The sequence below is a fragment of the Cololabis saira genome, chromosome 8, assembly GCF_033807715.1.
Source record: "Cololabis saira isolate AMF1-May2022 chromosome 8, fColSai1.1, whole genome shotgun sequence".
Classification (NCBI taxonomy): Eukaryota; Metazoa; Chordata; class Actinopteri; order Beloniformes; family Belonidae; genus Cololabis; species Cololabis saira.
In genome coordinates this window covers 14,475,149-14,491,394 of record NC_084594.1, presented here as the reverse complement: position 1 = coordinate 14,491,394, position 16,246 = coordinate 14,475,149, and the positions used below count along the sequence as shown (strand labels likewise).

At 39.6% G+C, this 16,246-nt stretch overlaps 1 protein-coding gene across 3 annotated transcripts in view; it reads right to left on the bottom strand.

The window, feature by feature from the left end:
* slc16a1a (solute carrier family 16 member 1a) overlaps window positions 1-16,246 on the bottom strand; it is a 47,932-nt gene that overhangs the window by 2,460 nt on the left and 29,226 nt on the right. The window contains exons 1-3 of one of the 3 annotated variants that reach the window (XM_061726825.1): window positions 5,773-5,882; window positions 5,571-5,645; window positions 2,092-2,328 (exon numbers count right to left, since the gene is read on the bottom strand). In XM_061726825.1, coding sequence (XP_061582809.1) covers window positions 2,092-2,308 — 217 coding nt within the window. In that variant the 5' untranslated portion in view covers window positions 2,309-2,328; window positions 5,571-5,645; window positions 5,773-5,882. Of the gene's footprint in view, window positions 1-2,091; window positions 2,329-5,570; window positions 5,883-16,246 lie in introns of those variants that run through there. The other 2 variants (XM_061726826.1, XM_061726824.1) reach the window with 2 other exon arrangements.

The window sequence follows — 16,246 nt, the reverse complement described above, 5'->3', positions numbered from 1 at the left end:
GTTTTTTTTTTTAAACTGACTCCTAATACAACATCTCAAGTCGGACAAGTTACTGAGGTTTTCTTTTTTTGGTTGTTGGTTGGATAGGGAGGATTTTGGCATTGGTGTGTGCATGAGGTAAAATGCCAGAAAAATCTTCATTCTCTGCAAATTTTTACAGCTAAAAATTAGCAGCTAATGCATCAGTTTCAGGAAAATACCGGCTGGATGCGGCAACAGTAAATTAACTGATTAAAAAGCATGCATACTGGATTGAAAGTCAAGAAAATTACTATGACTTGCTGACAAATGACTGCGCGTTGAGGTCACAAAACAGCACCTCTCTACAACATATAACAAGCTTAAATGAGTATGAAGATCCTCATGGAAGACGCTTTTGCCTTCCTGCCAAATCTCTGCGGCCCCCAATGAACCTAAATGGAAACTGACAGTTTTTGTTTAGAGGTTGTCCAGACTCATTTGCCAGCACGGTGCAAGAAAAAGGGGGTTTAAATTGTAATGCAGGCAGTCTCCACAGAAACAATGAGTTCTTTCCTTCTGCTTTGCAGGGAGGGTTGCTTAGGATATAAAGGTTGGAAACAAACCAATGTAGAATATTATGAACGTAATGAATCAAAAATTGAAGGAGTACAGAGGTATGCAACAGTAGGTCGTTAATGAACTCCAGCTGATGCGCACAGAATGTTTAAAAGAGTTATGGGAACAGTCATCTGCACACAAGACTGACAAACCTTTCCACCTTATATTCTCAGTTTTCCAAAAGATATTCATGACGGCCATCAGCCGTTGAAACTGGCAACTGAAGGCCATCCCCTATGATTCACGTTGTTTTCATATAAAAATCAAATATTTCAGCGACCCCTTTAATCCCCGGTGGATGGGAGCACTGTTGTGTGCAGAAGACAACTCCCACGAGGAAAGAAACACTTCATCAGTGGTTAAGATGATCTCTCAGAACCATTTTTGTATTGATTTGCACTTATCCTGCCCCCTTACAGCTACAAAGGGACTTAAAAAACATGCCAGTACTGTAGGAGTAGGAGTTGATCTGCTTGTCACTTGTCTACGTACTCATACCACTGCAAGCTCCCACATGGCAAGTCATGCAAAACTCACTTTAAAACGGAACACAAGCTTGGATGAGTTCTGTTTTTCCAAAATAAAAAGTCTTAAACGATACCCTGGAAAGTGAAAAGGTAAATTAAGGAGCCTCAGCATGTAACTCAATAACCACTTTCACCTGCCTGAGTGTCAGTCTGCAACTACTCGTTAGTGGAATGAGATGCTGGACAACAAGCAGCTTTAACTCCTTTAAGGGGAATGTGATACCTCTGATTTAAAGTAATGAGGCCACGACTTGGATCAGGTGTGACTTTGTGTGACTTTGGCATGCATAACCGCTAAACAAAAAGACAGCTTTGTTTTACAGGATTCGTGTAGTGAAAAAATGGAACTGACCAAGTTTTGATGTAATACATTATGCATTATTCAGATAATGCAGTAGGCAGAAAAAATGTGTCCCTTTTTTTTCGTAGCCTGCAACTCTTCCTACATGGTTTTATAGCTACCGTTCTTACTTTTTCCAATTCATGACACATTAGAGACTGCACTGTTTTGGGGGTCATGTGAGACAACGAGGGCTTCTTTGAACTCCGTTCTCTCTTTTCATGCACATGAATAGAGATTTTTCACCACCTGACTGACCAGAGTTGTGACATCATCCAGCGTCTCATTCATCTCAGAGTAGGAAAACAACCCACCTCCCTGGTGGTTTTCCACTGTCCCAGCACAAGGGGAAACAATCCAGAGGTATGAAAAGCTGAATCTCATTTATATTCTCAAGAGAACGTTTCAACACTTCAGTAGATGTGTTTTATTATTGTAACAAACAACATGAGTGAGAGGCTTCCCTGTACAACTGTATTTCAGCAAAAAAAAAGGATTGAGCTAACTGAACTCCAAAAGGAATAAATCTTGCACAGTCATGCCAAGAACCAGAAATTGATTCCATCTATTAATCTTCCTGATGTGGCAAATGTCAAATGTTAACAAACCCACATGTAGTAGCTTTTATTTTGGATTGGAGCTCACCTCCGCCGTACATGACTGCTAACATGATGGAGGAGATCCAGGACACCTGGCTGCTCGTCACGTCGAAGATCACCTCAATTTCTTTGAAGAAGACGGTGATGGACTTGGGAAACGCATAGGAGAATCCAATCGAGATGAAGGCCCCTACCACTACCATCCATCCCCAGCCACCCTCGGGTGGGGTGTAGCCTAGAGGGGCACCAACAGCAGGCGCCATTTTTCCTCAGTAATTGGAATCTGTGAAAAAGAGGAGAGAGAAGACAACGGCAAAGAAAATTAATAGTTGCTGGTATTTCTCCAAAACATATATTTTTGTTTACTGGTCTTGATGCAGACAATCCATTGATAACAGTTAATTAACTGAGGATTATTTAAAATATTTTAACCATTACATCAATTCATCAGTGACTGAATCTAAATGTTGCCATTTCTCTGGCATGTCCTCGGTAGTCCTTGTAAGAATTGCATGATGAGTTTCTTGAACCCTCCCTTTAGTTTTGTCTTCAGTCAGCTCCGTCAGTCTGACTGTGCAATTTACCTTTTGTGCAGCTAAGGAATGAGAAACACATGTATCCAACAATTGTTGCTGCAAGAACATTTGTGAAAAGCACAACTGATAGTGTTCAGTGCTGCTGAGGTCATGTGTGTCGAAGCATTGCACTCAAACGGAGACAGACCTTACATTCATCAAAACAAGACAGAAGTGCATGAATATATCACACCTTTATATTTGACATACATCTGGCCAGGTGGCAGTTAAAATCTGGTTAGGTAACATGTTTCCAGACATGTTTATTTGCATTGATTATTACATGGACTTTTTGGAAAATGGCTTTCCTTTTGTACAAAAGATGCATGCCAACTGTCGTACTCTGCAAGTCATGGCATAAATGGAAATCAAAGTATTGACTGGCTAAATGTTTTTTTGTTTGTGTTTTTTGGAGGCTTGTTGCACTACAAAATCCACAATGCAGCTTAAAGTAAATGGATTTTGTATTGATTAAAGAGTTTGTCTTGGTCAGAGTGCACGCGTCCATTAAAAAAAAAATAGAAGAGTTTTTCAAAAGGATGACCTGCCTTATGCGAGTTCGGCTCTTGCTCCACTTTGAATTGCTCCGAACATGCATTCACTGAGCTCTCACCTACAAATCTCTCACAGATTCACTTTAGAAGTGATGAATCAGAGTCCATCTGCAGAGTCAAAAAGCTTATTGTGCCGTTTACACAGGGGAGACTATCCAGAGAGAGCATCGATCAGCCGATGAACACAGGTAAGAATCACATGGCTCCGTAGCTCAGGTCTATGCTCAAGTGTTGGTGATGATTGTGTTTTGGAGCCAAGTAGGACTTGATTTGCTTGATGAATTAGATTAGTGTTGTGAAAACTTACTAGATAAGCCAGCTGTACACAGCAAGTTGTGAATATTTAATGTAGGTAAAAGGACTTTTGTTATTGAGCTGGGATCTTTGCTGCTGCGCAGCTGTAAACGTGCCTCCTGTTTTATTGTGCTTATGCAATATGTAGTGGAAGAGAAATAAGAACTTGTATCTTTATTCTTAATGGGTCACTTGGAATACTGAAGCAACTTCAAGGAAGAAACCAAGTCTTACAGATAACATTAAAAAAAAAACAAGGGCACTTAAGTTTTTGCCAGTGAAACAGCATTTTGTGCAGCTGATCAAGCCATATGACTTTCTGTGATTGACTTGATATCGGAGGTGGCATATTCCACTGAAAATAGATTTTAATAAAACATTATACTATTAGACATTAGGTCCAAATTTGTTTGAGTAAAAGCTCCCCCCTCAGCATGGGTACTACCAATACTAACAGGTGAGTGGGAGAAGCGTGTCACAGTCACCAGAGGTGGGAAGGGGAAAATAAATAAATATAAGCAGGCAGCATCAGCTTGGTTTAAAAAGGAAACTGTTGCTCTCGGACACATTCCACAAAATTGCATATTTTCACATTTCAGGGCCATTTAACTCACTGTAACAACTCTAAAAGTGAGTGTGGATGACTTGCAGTGGGAAGGGAAACTTGAAATCCTATTTGTCAGTGTAAAATGAGCTCAGTCAATTTTACAAAATTCTAACATTTGCCATATCCATTTGATAATTTTATACACACACACACACACACACACACACACACACACACACACACACACACACACATATATATATATATATATATATATATATATATATATATATATATATATATATATATTATATATGTATGTATATATATATATATATATATTATATATGTATGTATATATATAAATAAAAGACACAACTTAATCATCCATCGCAACTTCTTCCCCATCAGCATCATCTGGATGTGCTGGAGCCCATCCCAGCTCTCTACAGGTGAAGTGCAGGGAAACGCCCAGGACAGGTTGTTGGTTAACATCAGAATTATTAAACATATTTATATTCATATATTCAGATACTACTTTTAAATGATATTGGCATTGGTTAAAGTTTTTGAAGTTGCAGTGACATGTTTCAATGGTGTGTAAGAGACTAAGAAGTACTCTCACCTTTGATAAATAGAGGTTTGGGATGCTGCAGATATCCCCTAACACCGTCACCTTTCATTGAAAATGGCACAATCATAAGACCGAAAGGTTAAAATATTTTTAGGGTGTGAAAGCAGACACCACAATTCGCCAGGGTGGCTCTAAAATAAGACAGTAGGGGAAGTGTCAGCTCCTGATAGGAGAGAACATGTTGTCTGCATTGTTTAAATGATGAAAAATGAATTAGGGCGATGTTAGATGATAAGCGGAGGACCACATTCTGACAGGCAGGAGCCCCAGATAAAAATCATTTAAGCCCCCCCAAACTACAGAAAATCCCCAAGTTTCCAGCTGGATTGGTTGCTTGGATCATGCAAAGAGAGCCAACTGTCAGGAGTCAGTAAAAACCTCTGTAAAGTTGATTTGCATCATGCAGAAGAATGTCAAGACAAATAGCCAGATGCATGAAACCCCTAACTCTGTACCGTGGGTCTAAATAAAGCAGTCGGAGTGAGCAGCCTGAAAGTGCCACTTGACAAAACACATTCCAGCAAAAGCTGGGCTAGCTTAGCAGAGGACACAAGCTGAGGTAAAAACAGGATTTAGTATCTGCAGACACAAGATGAAATGTCCTGAATAATAGTTTAGGCAATATGTCCCATTTTATTGACTTTGCCGCAGTTAGTTATCAAGCCATAGCTTTCTTTTTTTTGTGAATTCAGAGTGTACCCTTTTGTTTGAATTGCAAACTAGTGAATACTTACTTAAAAAACAGAAAAGCAGGATGCAGAAAAAAATAAATTTAAAAATAAGTTCACCTTTTCTTACCAAGTTTAATACTAAACATTGAAGCCTTATATAAAACTACTGCAGAAAAAAACAAAAGTACACTACCTGTAGCAGCAAAATGTTTTTACAATTTCAAAAAAATGTCAGTGCTCAGCATCTTACCTTGGCAGGTGCTCTTAATTGTTGAGGAGCTCTTCAGGAAACTCAGGGAGGTGCGTTAATGCAGACCCGGCATCACTGAATGGAGCAGAGAGGATTTGTATTAAAAAAACTTTGAAAAAGAAAACAATACTTTTTACGGATCCACCAGAAGGGATCTCCGAGTCTCTGTGAACTAGGACAATCCAGAAGTCGCTAGTCCCACCTCTGCCTGCATTCGTTTCCACTGAATGAAGAAAAGTTGAGCTCATTCAGTGGCCAGTTCAAACAGTTGGATGATCGGGACACTGTGGTGCTCAACAGCGGGGTCAGTCAAGTTCTTATTGGCCGTGGGAGACTAAGCGCCATGCCCCTCCACAAAGCTTTCTCCACCCCTTTGTCATGTGCTAAGCTCAAATACAAGGTCATAGAAATCCACTGCAAATCATTATAGTACATATAGTTTAAGAGGATATAGCTAGAAGTCTGCACTCCTAAAGATAAGATGTCAATTTCCCCTTCTAGATTATTTAATCCATGATTTTAAATTGCATGGTGGAAGCTGCGGCAAAAATAAATTAGTTTCTATTACACAACAGATATTGTTACCCTCAAGCACCTGAAGAAAGACTTTAGTGCCTTTGGAGCCTTTGAGGGGTCAGTTCTGGTTGAAGCTTCCTCTGAAACTCCCCATGGAGTCATTAATGATCCCAAATCAGGGTTTACGAAAGGAAAGACTGAGTGCAGGAGGTTATTGCAACAGCATGTACATGCAAAATGCCTTCAATTTCTGCACACCCTTTAAATAATGTTTCTCTTTGTTACATTGTTTTGTGTGCCTTTTTCCCTCCCCCTCCCTCCCCCATCTACTCAAGCACTTGTACTGTTTTTCTAAAGAGAGGATGCAATAGAGCATCCTCTATTCTGTGTTTTGGCTTTGTGCTAATCAAAAGTAGAGTGGGAAGAACAGAAATGTTGTCGGACAAACACACAAACAACTAATTATGTTCCAACGCAGTTTGCTGTTACAACACTCACACACACTGTAAACACTTTTGGTTGAACTCCAGTGTCTTAAAACTGTATTCCTAAATTAAAGGGGACCTATTATGAAAAACACGTTTTTTTCTTGTTTTAACATATATAAAGTGGTCTCCCCTCACCCTGCCAACACAGAAAAGATGTAAAGCCACGAAATTCTGCAGTGTCTGTACAGCCCGCCCGGCTGAATCTTCCAGTGTCATGTGATTTCTACGAGCCGTTGAGAATCTGCGCCTATGGTGACGTCACCATAGGCGCAGATTTCCATAGGTCGGCCTCGGCTGCTGAAACCACGCCCACAACTAACTCCGCCGGCCGGAGCGTCCGCCATTTAGAAGCGGTGACTGTTTCCACAGCGAGGGACATTTTTTGCATTTTGCACTAGAATTCAATTAAATCTTCCTGTGTGAACTAGTGTGAAGACGAGGTGACCCGGATCCCTCTTCAGGTAACTAAAGGCTGATTTATGGTTCCGCGTTACACCAACGCAGAGCCTACGGCGAAGGGTACGCATCGATTTAACGCAGAACCGTAATTCAGGCTTAAGATCCATTTACAACGTGTCATAAATGCATGCGAGCGTCCGACTATCGCATCGAGCTGCGTGACATCGGACGCTCTGTGTCCACACTGAAACCGTTAAACTCGCGGCCAGTTAGGACAGTCCAATACAAAAAAAATAAAGCAATGGAATTGATTTTGTCGCCGAAGCTCCCTCGCATGGGACACGTTTTGTGTACGCAGCCGGCTCTTCTCCCCCCGGAGCGAGGCTTTGTTCCCTCCCCTGCTACACGTCATTCAGGCAGCCAATCAGCGCAGAGCCTCATTATCATAGCCTCCCCTCCCCTCAGAATCCCTCACAGATAATGAGGTTAGAAACGGTAAAACTAGAGACATGGCCCACAGGCTGAATTTCTGTTTTATGTAGAAAAAAACAGCTTTAGATTGTTTTTAAGACATTCAAGGCCTGTTTAAAATATACATTAAATGCCATAATAGATCCCCTTTAATGCATTACTGTTGCATTTGCACGTTTTCTACATTCATGATAGTTTGGAATCCTATGATTGTCAGCAGGTCGGGATTTTCCAGTTTTGAGTCCCCCTAGTTGATTTCTCAGGTTCCCTGAATTCTCATTATTCGTCCATGAAGTTGGCAAAATCTTTTGCTGTCTAAATATTTCTGCTTCCTTCCAAATAGTCTCAATCGGAAAAAGGGAATAAATCTAATATAAATTTTGATCCAAAGACAAGCAGCCCCATCAGGGAAAATATGTCCAGTTTTGTCTATCACCAAAAAGCTGCAGGGCTACGGACACTCCAAGGTTTAACTTTACTCATCCTATTTTTGTCCAAGTTACTTTTACCATTATTATTCAAGTCAAAGCATAGCCATGTATCCATATGCAGAGTCAGTTCTACCTTTTAAAGTTTCCCCCTTCAATTTAAGGCAACACTAGAGTGCTTCTATCAGCATGTTCTCTCTTGTTTCTCCAGTTACATATTTGGTTGGGAATCGACACAATTTCTACCTGTGTGTTATTGAGCTGTCCCCCTCAGAAGAAATAATCGCTCTGTCCGTCATGCAGCTGCTCGGTGGAGGTTTACATGCCTACTTTATCAGCTTAATCGTGCAAAGGGAGCCAACTCTCAAGTGACTAGGGGACAATGACATCACCCCGTGTCCCAGCACATCCCAGGATATCTGGTCGTCCGTGTCTACGTGTCAGACCTGCCGTTGCCTGGGTAGGTGATTGTTCTAAGCCTTTTGTATGCGTAGTGAAAGGCCAGATTACTTTTGGGATGTGTGGAAGGCCGAAGGAGATGACTAATCCAGGGTTTGCGCGCACTAATCAGGGTCCAGGACTGAAGAGAGAAAAAAAATGAAATATATAACAATGAAGTGTAGTGCAACACCACGAAAAGTACCATGTTAGTATTAGCAAGATTTGGTATATTTTCATTTGTACGTGTGGTTGATAATATTTAGCGCAAAATAAATAGTTGCACAATCGGTGATAGAGAGAAATAAGAGAATTCTGGTTATCACTAGAACATATTTGTTCACACCTGACCAATCAATACCTCAGCTGCATGCCACGTTGAATTATCTGGTACAGTAACTCATTCTCCCCCACCTCGCACTCAGGGGAGAGTTTGTTTTAAATACCATTGTACTTTCCTACAATATTGGATTTAGGTATATAAAAATCGCAACAGACTGATGACACTAATACGAAATAACTCCTTTTTGTGTGACGAATGAAAAATAATACATGTGGCTCAATTCACTTTAATTCAAGCCAATTATAACTTTGCTCATTTTGTTAAAATAACTTGATCTGGAAAACGCTGGACTTTGCAGAGGACGTATCAATTCAAGTTCAAGTATGACTGTCCATTTCAGTATTTTGCATTCCATTGCAAAAAGATGTTGCCAAAGTTAAAGAACTATAGGTTTACAATAACTTTTTATGTTAAAGCATAGTATCCCCTCTGCTGCAAAGGAAACGCGTTGAGATCCAGAGCCAAGGCTTTAGGATCCACTGGGGTGAAAGACCTTATTCATTGTCAGGATTAAAATTGATTAGTTCAGCCATGTGAAGCACAGCTCATATGCAGTAAAATAAGCTGCAGTACGGACAATATATGTTCTCAATCAAAAGAGGACACTCTCAGGAACCAGCATCCTTGCATTACCATGACTAATTTTCAAATAACTTGGAAAAAAAATGTCACTTTCCTTAAGTCATACGTACCCTTAATAAAAAAAAATTGTAAGCATGTAACTTGCTACTGAGAAGATGTGACTTCCCTTAACACGGTTTACTTCAGAAGCCAGCTCTGTAACCGGGAACACAATAAACACTGCTCTACTTTTGGCTTCGACTGGACTAAACGTAATTTACTGTGTCCCACAAAAATTGACACTCTCGGGTCAAAAGTCGGTGGCAATTACCTTTTAGCCAAGAAGAGAAAGTGAAGCAAATCTTGGCTTGGAGAAGTAAGGGGGAGAGCAGTGTTTTCATATGGGTCAGAGGAGGGCATAATGTCAAAAAAAGCCAATTAGCTCTCACATACACGTTGCAGGGACAGGAAAGCTTGCACCTGGTACAACGTGTAAAAAGGGGCTTACTGCAACACCCTTCCCTCCTCACTCCCCCCCACCCCGCAGTCACCATTTTGCTCCTTTCCTTCCAGGACTGAAATGATGGATTTGGCAGATATTTTCCATGGAGCGAGGCCAAGCAGTAGAGTCACAGATGCTGATGCTGAAAGTGAGAGAAGGTCTGCCCAGCCCTGACTGACAACAATGCATCATTTGCTCAGGAATGCCGTACAGGGGAAGTTAATTTCTAGAATAACTTGGTAGAGGATGTGCCGCCTTTATTAGAGTTGATGCTATACAAGCATCACCGATACAATGCAGCTTTTGTAGCCAAAACAAATGGCCCAATGTCTTTTCCAGGGAATCCCAAACATGAATCATTCTCAAAACCATGTTTTTGTATCATAGTTGCATTACTGCTCAATAAGCCAATCAAAAGCAGTTAAATATAAAAAGATTAGCAGACCTTGCTGATTGAATTGCAAGACCTTCCCTAGATATTTGGATAATTCCTGTTGAGTTAATATATACAGGCTTATCACCACATGTACTATTTCTAAGTGATATGTAATAAATGAGTGGGTGGAAGAAAAAAAAAATCCACTGCAGTTTGGCAGACTGCCAACTATAACTCATAAGGCATATGACCCCGATGCTGGTCCTCATGGCCTACTGCCCTATATATTTTAGACGTTTCCCTGCTACAAGACACGTCATTCATATGAATGGATGCCTCATCAGCTTGTCATCAAGGTCTGTCAATGACCCATTAATTTTAGACAGTTGTGCTGAAGTAGGGAAGCAGAAACATTCAGGGCCCCTGAGACTCACGTGGTGAAAATGCTGCTTTAAGCAGTTTAGCAGCACGGACTCGCTGAACTACCAAGGGGAAAAAAAACAAAAAACAACACATTTTTTGTGCAAGAGGTCAAATTATAGATTGCTCTCAGATCTATGAAGTTTAATCTTCTTTTTTTTTTTCTATCAATGATTTTCCAAAAACTGTCACATTTCGGTTTGTAACCCGACGGACATTTTTCTGCTTCAGTCCTTCTTGAATGAGTCCAGAGAAAGCAGCATATACGGCGCTCTGTTTTCTCTCTGCATTAAGAAAGTTTTAACTTGCCCTCGTGGCTGCAGGCCAAAATCAATAGCTGCGTCCGAAATTCCATACTTCCACCCCAATGAGTATGCAAAAACAGAATGTGAGATCTTTTAGTGCGTCCGAAACATTAGTACATACTCAATAGTATGCGCTATCCATACTCATTCCGGAGAAATGTTTTAGTATGGATTGATGGACACTAGCTAAGCAGAAACTTCCCACAATGCAATGCGCGGTGATTGGGTGCTGTGCAGATACGTATATGTCATAAGTATAATATTAAGGATAATAATATTATTATTATATAATATTAATATTATAATGTTCGTATATAATAATATTATATAATGTCATCTTGTTTTCGGCCAGGATAAACGGAAAAAAGCAGAGCGGTGCTGCTACTGCTGCTGTGACAGGAGTTGTTACCATGGTAACAACTCCCCCTCCCAACGGCAGGAAGTGCAATGTGCGCTCTGAGTAGTATGTCCAAATTAATGCATGCTACTGATATTTACTCAAAAGTGTGCCGAACTTAAGTATACTTTTTGAGTATATACTGTTTAGTATGGCATTTCGGACACCGAATGTGATCATGAAGATGGTTTTTCCACAGTGTTCCTTTGCTCTTCCTGTAATTTCCACATTTTGTCCCACTCTTTACATAATGCAGTGGTCTCAGGCTCTGAAAAAACCCCACTTAGTACCCGTTTCTAACAGGTCCTTTTTGTACAGAGACTTTCTAGATGAGCAGCATCTTTTAATGATTTTGACCCTCCTCAGAACTTGCAATGCATCCAAGAATATTCCATCAAAAGTGGCCAGTGCTAATGCAAGGTCTGCGCACATTCGGATCAGTGGGGATTCACATGAGGGTGTCCTCCACACATTCTTGTCATAGTCTGGACACTAGCATCCTAGGGTGCATTTGGGAACTTTCCAGTGAAGTAGGCGTTTTAACAGCAGCTGTGAACACATGTGCCAGGTCCTGGCCACATGCTCTCAGACTTCTCAGGATGCACATTAATGCCAAGTCTGAACGGGGATCTGAACACAGATGCAGTGTAGACCAATGTACCCTTCCACTTTTCTATTACTTGCTAAATGACTAAATTTTGGGGGTTCAAACTTTCTTTCTTTTTTAAAAGAATCTGGTACATATGAATGAATGTGAAAATGTTAACCGTTTAGGAAACCTGCCCAGTGTGTACCCCACCCGCTGCCTGACAGCAGCTTTGATGAATCGAGCAGACCCCTGAGTAAGATGAAGCAGGTAAAGATAATGGATGAGTTCACTTTCTAAATTCAGTTTGCGAAGATTTGTCTTGCTTGCCCCCCAGTATGCGATTCAATATCTGCATTACCAAAAACAGCCAGTTATGAGAAAATGAACATGTTTGAGGAGAGAAGGAGAGATAAACAAAAAAAAAAATCTGCACTTATAGAACCAACTATTAACAATACCGCAAATCTTTATTCCACTCTTCAAAAGTGAACTTTAATAAAATCAAAATTAAGCTGGTACTCATGTTGCTTTAAAATAGGAAATGGGGATACAAACTCTTTAATCCAAAAACATTTCACTGACTTTAAGATGACACGTCTAAAATATGCTCAAGCCAATTGGTTTTCCTTCTCTTTCTGCTCCGTTGGCTTTTGTTTTGGGAAGCGGGGAAAAAAAAAACCAAATCAAAAAACAACTCGTTGCGCAAAGTTTTTTTTAATTACAACAATAAGTGTCAAGTACAGTTAATTTTAAGTGTTACCTTTTGTTTTTCGAATGACCGGATTATATTCAGACAGCCCAGTGTACGCATATTTTGTGGTGGTTTCCTACATAATGATTGTTAGGAAATATTTCTAATATGCACTGTGTGCTAAAGGTTTGTGTGCTTGCTGCTGCAGACAAATGGTACACAGGTCTGTACGGGGGTTTCTGCATCGTGAAAGGATGCAATTAATTCCCTCGAAAGGACTTTTGAATAATATTTGTTTACAATGCTGTATGCCGGGGAGCTTTTTAAAGTTACTGCATAGACTTTAAAAAAAATGGGTGAAAAATGGGTGCCACAAAGGGGGGATGGTAAAAAAAAAAAAAGGATACAACTCTTTTTGATGAATACTGCAGTCAAATAAAACAAGATTAAAACAAAACGTCACAAGCCTCCCTACTCTCATTTAGCACACGCATGCATGTGTGCACCGCATCTTCCCCATTATAACCAACTTCAAGTGCTCCTTTGTCCTGAAACATACCCGGTTATATAACACCTCCTGGCATAAAGGCTTCAATTTCAGGTCACTACATTTGTGTTATGTTGATCAGAGGGCTGATCACACTGGTTCTTCCTGCATATACTGTACAGCAGTTATCACCACAAATTTGAATTTTTAAAATGTTCCCAGAAAAAAAATGTCTTTTTGTATTGTTTTAGACAAATTGAACAATTTCATTAAAAAAGTGCACATCCAGGTTTTTTAAAAATTGCTTCCAGGTGTTAATGAGAGGACTAATTTCAATTTTCTTCAGAATGAACTGAAATTTAAAAATCAAACATGGTCAGAAAATTCAAATCTAAACAGTTCTATGTGCTGAAGATTATATGACAGATGTATACAATAAAAAAAGGGACATCTGCTCTCATTAAATGAAAAGCATTGTTTTCCCTCCTTTACTCCCCAATGTTTAGGCATTTAGATATGCTTAAACTATGTTTTGGCCGATAATTATAAATATGAAATCTAACCTTTTGACATTTAAAACTTAATTTGAATATTTCTGGCAATGACCTCACCAATGATCAATATTATCTACAAAGTGCATTTGGATAATGCTGGAACATGCACTGGAAATAAAAAGCACATTGGAAAATACAGAAACATTCTCAGAAACAATAAGGAAGACATGTTTGAGTTCAAAGCCGGTTAATAGCGCGCACACACATACTTTGCTGCTCTCTCTGGTGGGTTCAAAAGCCTTTAAGTTTGTTTATTTTTATTTTATGTTATATTAAGTAATCTTTCATGTGTTCAATTGTTAAAATATCTTTAATGTTCTTTGTTCCTTATCCATAGTGACCTATAACAGATTTCCTGGAGCCCCAGTGACCCAGTTTTTCTGGAGGGATCTTTACAAAGTCATCAAAACACTTAACCTGATGTAAGACACACCCCATACACACCAACATGAAAAAAACTAAAGGTGGGATAAGTCAAAGTTTTTCAATACATCTATTATTCTATGTGTAGAGATTTAACACACACATCAAACACTCAACAGAGTAGTTCCCTGTGTAAACAGATAAAGTGCCTATGGCGGGGCATGTTCCGTCACTGCAGGGGTCACATTGTTTGTAGAGGCTGTATTTTAGGAAGTGATGTCGGGACCCCTGCAACAGATGGCCCATCATGCAGACTGAACATGTGAGACAGGGCAACAAAGTCTCCTTTGAGTTTTGTTTCCTGGTCTTTTCATGTTGCAGTTGAATTAAGATTTGTCTTTTAACAATATTGGCGACCCGTTAACACCATCACGTGAATCACCTGGAAGCAATAGTTTATAATCCAAGAAATAAGGCATTCATGTTCTTACAATGGAAGAGTAGTGCTAAAAGCAATAAATTACATCCACTTTGATACAACAGCACTCTCACACAAACCACAACCAGCACCTCAAGTGCTCATTGTTTCTGATTTGATTGATCCAAACCAACGTGCATTGTGTGTTTTATAAATATAAAGTTGTGGTTTCACGGAACATTCTGCGTCGAGTTCCTTCCTTGTTCTTAGAAAAACTGCTACAAATATGGGATACATGAAACTGGATAAAAATAATTAAAAAAAAAAAAAAAAAAAGGTGAAACTGCCCATGTCCAGATGGCCTTTCATTACAAAGTTTAGCTTTGAATGGCTCTAGACACTAACAATTTACGAAAACTGTAGGGTAAATTATTTGACTGAAGTGGAAATGAAAGATACTACAGTATAGCACAGTTTCACAAAGGGTAAAGTTTGGATAGTCATTGGTGAGGTGGAGGAATAGAAATGGGTTTGTTTTGGTGATCCAACTTCTGATAAACATTACAATAATTAATGGAAAAAAGGTTCAAGATGAACCATCCGCATCCTGCAAGATTTCAGTTTCATTAACTTCTGGCTACATCCACCCTGGTTTTAAAAAGAGAAAATACAATTCAAAAGGAGAATTTTTTTTACAAAACTGTGCAACTATTGCCAAAATCATTTGCATAAAGCTATTCTGGATTCATGATGAAAAGACTCTGCATATATTTTGTGGGAAGTGAATTGGGCTTGGTATTTCTTTGGTGCTGTATTTTTAGAATTACAACACCCATTCCACATTTTGATGCTCTGCAAACTTATTTGCCCCAATAGCTGTCATACAGCCATGCGTAAAAGAGGGCGCACACTTTACTTAAGATTTTACACACAATATGATAAAAAAGGGGAAGGTTTAAAGGTCATCTTCAAAGTGTTTTGAGTACATTGTTCTGCTTTGCAAAGTGTTCTTCACAAGTGAAAACATTTTAGCCACTTGTGATTTCTTTCCAGGAGTAGATGTCCCCAAAAGTACGGCCCAAAATAAACTGGACAATCAAATGGCACTCAGCAAAACTTTTAATTAACATCAGCTGGAGAAGCCATTGTATTTTCACCTCAGATTTCCCTCCTTTTTAAGTCATCCTCCATCCAATTTGATGAAATCAGTAGCCACTCGCCCCTTTTTAGTTCAGGGTAACATTCAAACAGCCAAGATTGAACTGAAGTGGAGTTTAGCTTTTTGGATGATTTCCACATTGGCTGCAAAATCCTGTGCAAAGTAATGCGGATAGAAGTGTACATACTACCATGAGTTTATCTGTACTATGTTCACATAACAGGAAGGACTGTCTTCCACATACTTGTGGTCTTACAGTTTTGGTCCCAAGCCATAAACGGAAACAGCACATCAGATATCTTAAAAAGCATCTGGTGTAAAACCTTTGCCAAACTGATTTTTGTAGAATATCATAATCCACCGTGGGGACACCCATAAAGGGAACAGCCAAAAGTAGTTTCCTGCAGTTAAGATGTTGCTTTTTGGAAGAGAGGTCTATCACATCTGTATGGTCAGAGTGTAAAAGGTCCCACAGAAAAGTGTTTACCAAACAATTTTAATGCCTTAATGTGGTCAATCAGGCTCTGTATTTTCACTTCACTGCAGTAGAGGCAGCCCATTACAGAAGCTCTGGTCATGGTTGTCAGAGCTTTTAAAATGTTAGAAAACTGATTTTGGAAGCACTTTGCTATGCTAGTTCAGATGTGCTGCTGAAAGGACTTCTGCAGATAATTCTGGCACTTTTCTATGTGTGTCATGATGAGTAGCCATGGCAACAAGAAAGTTGTTTACATACAGGAGCAGCTGATTGGCTTTTGAAAGCTCAAAGTA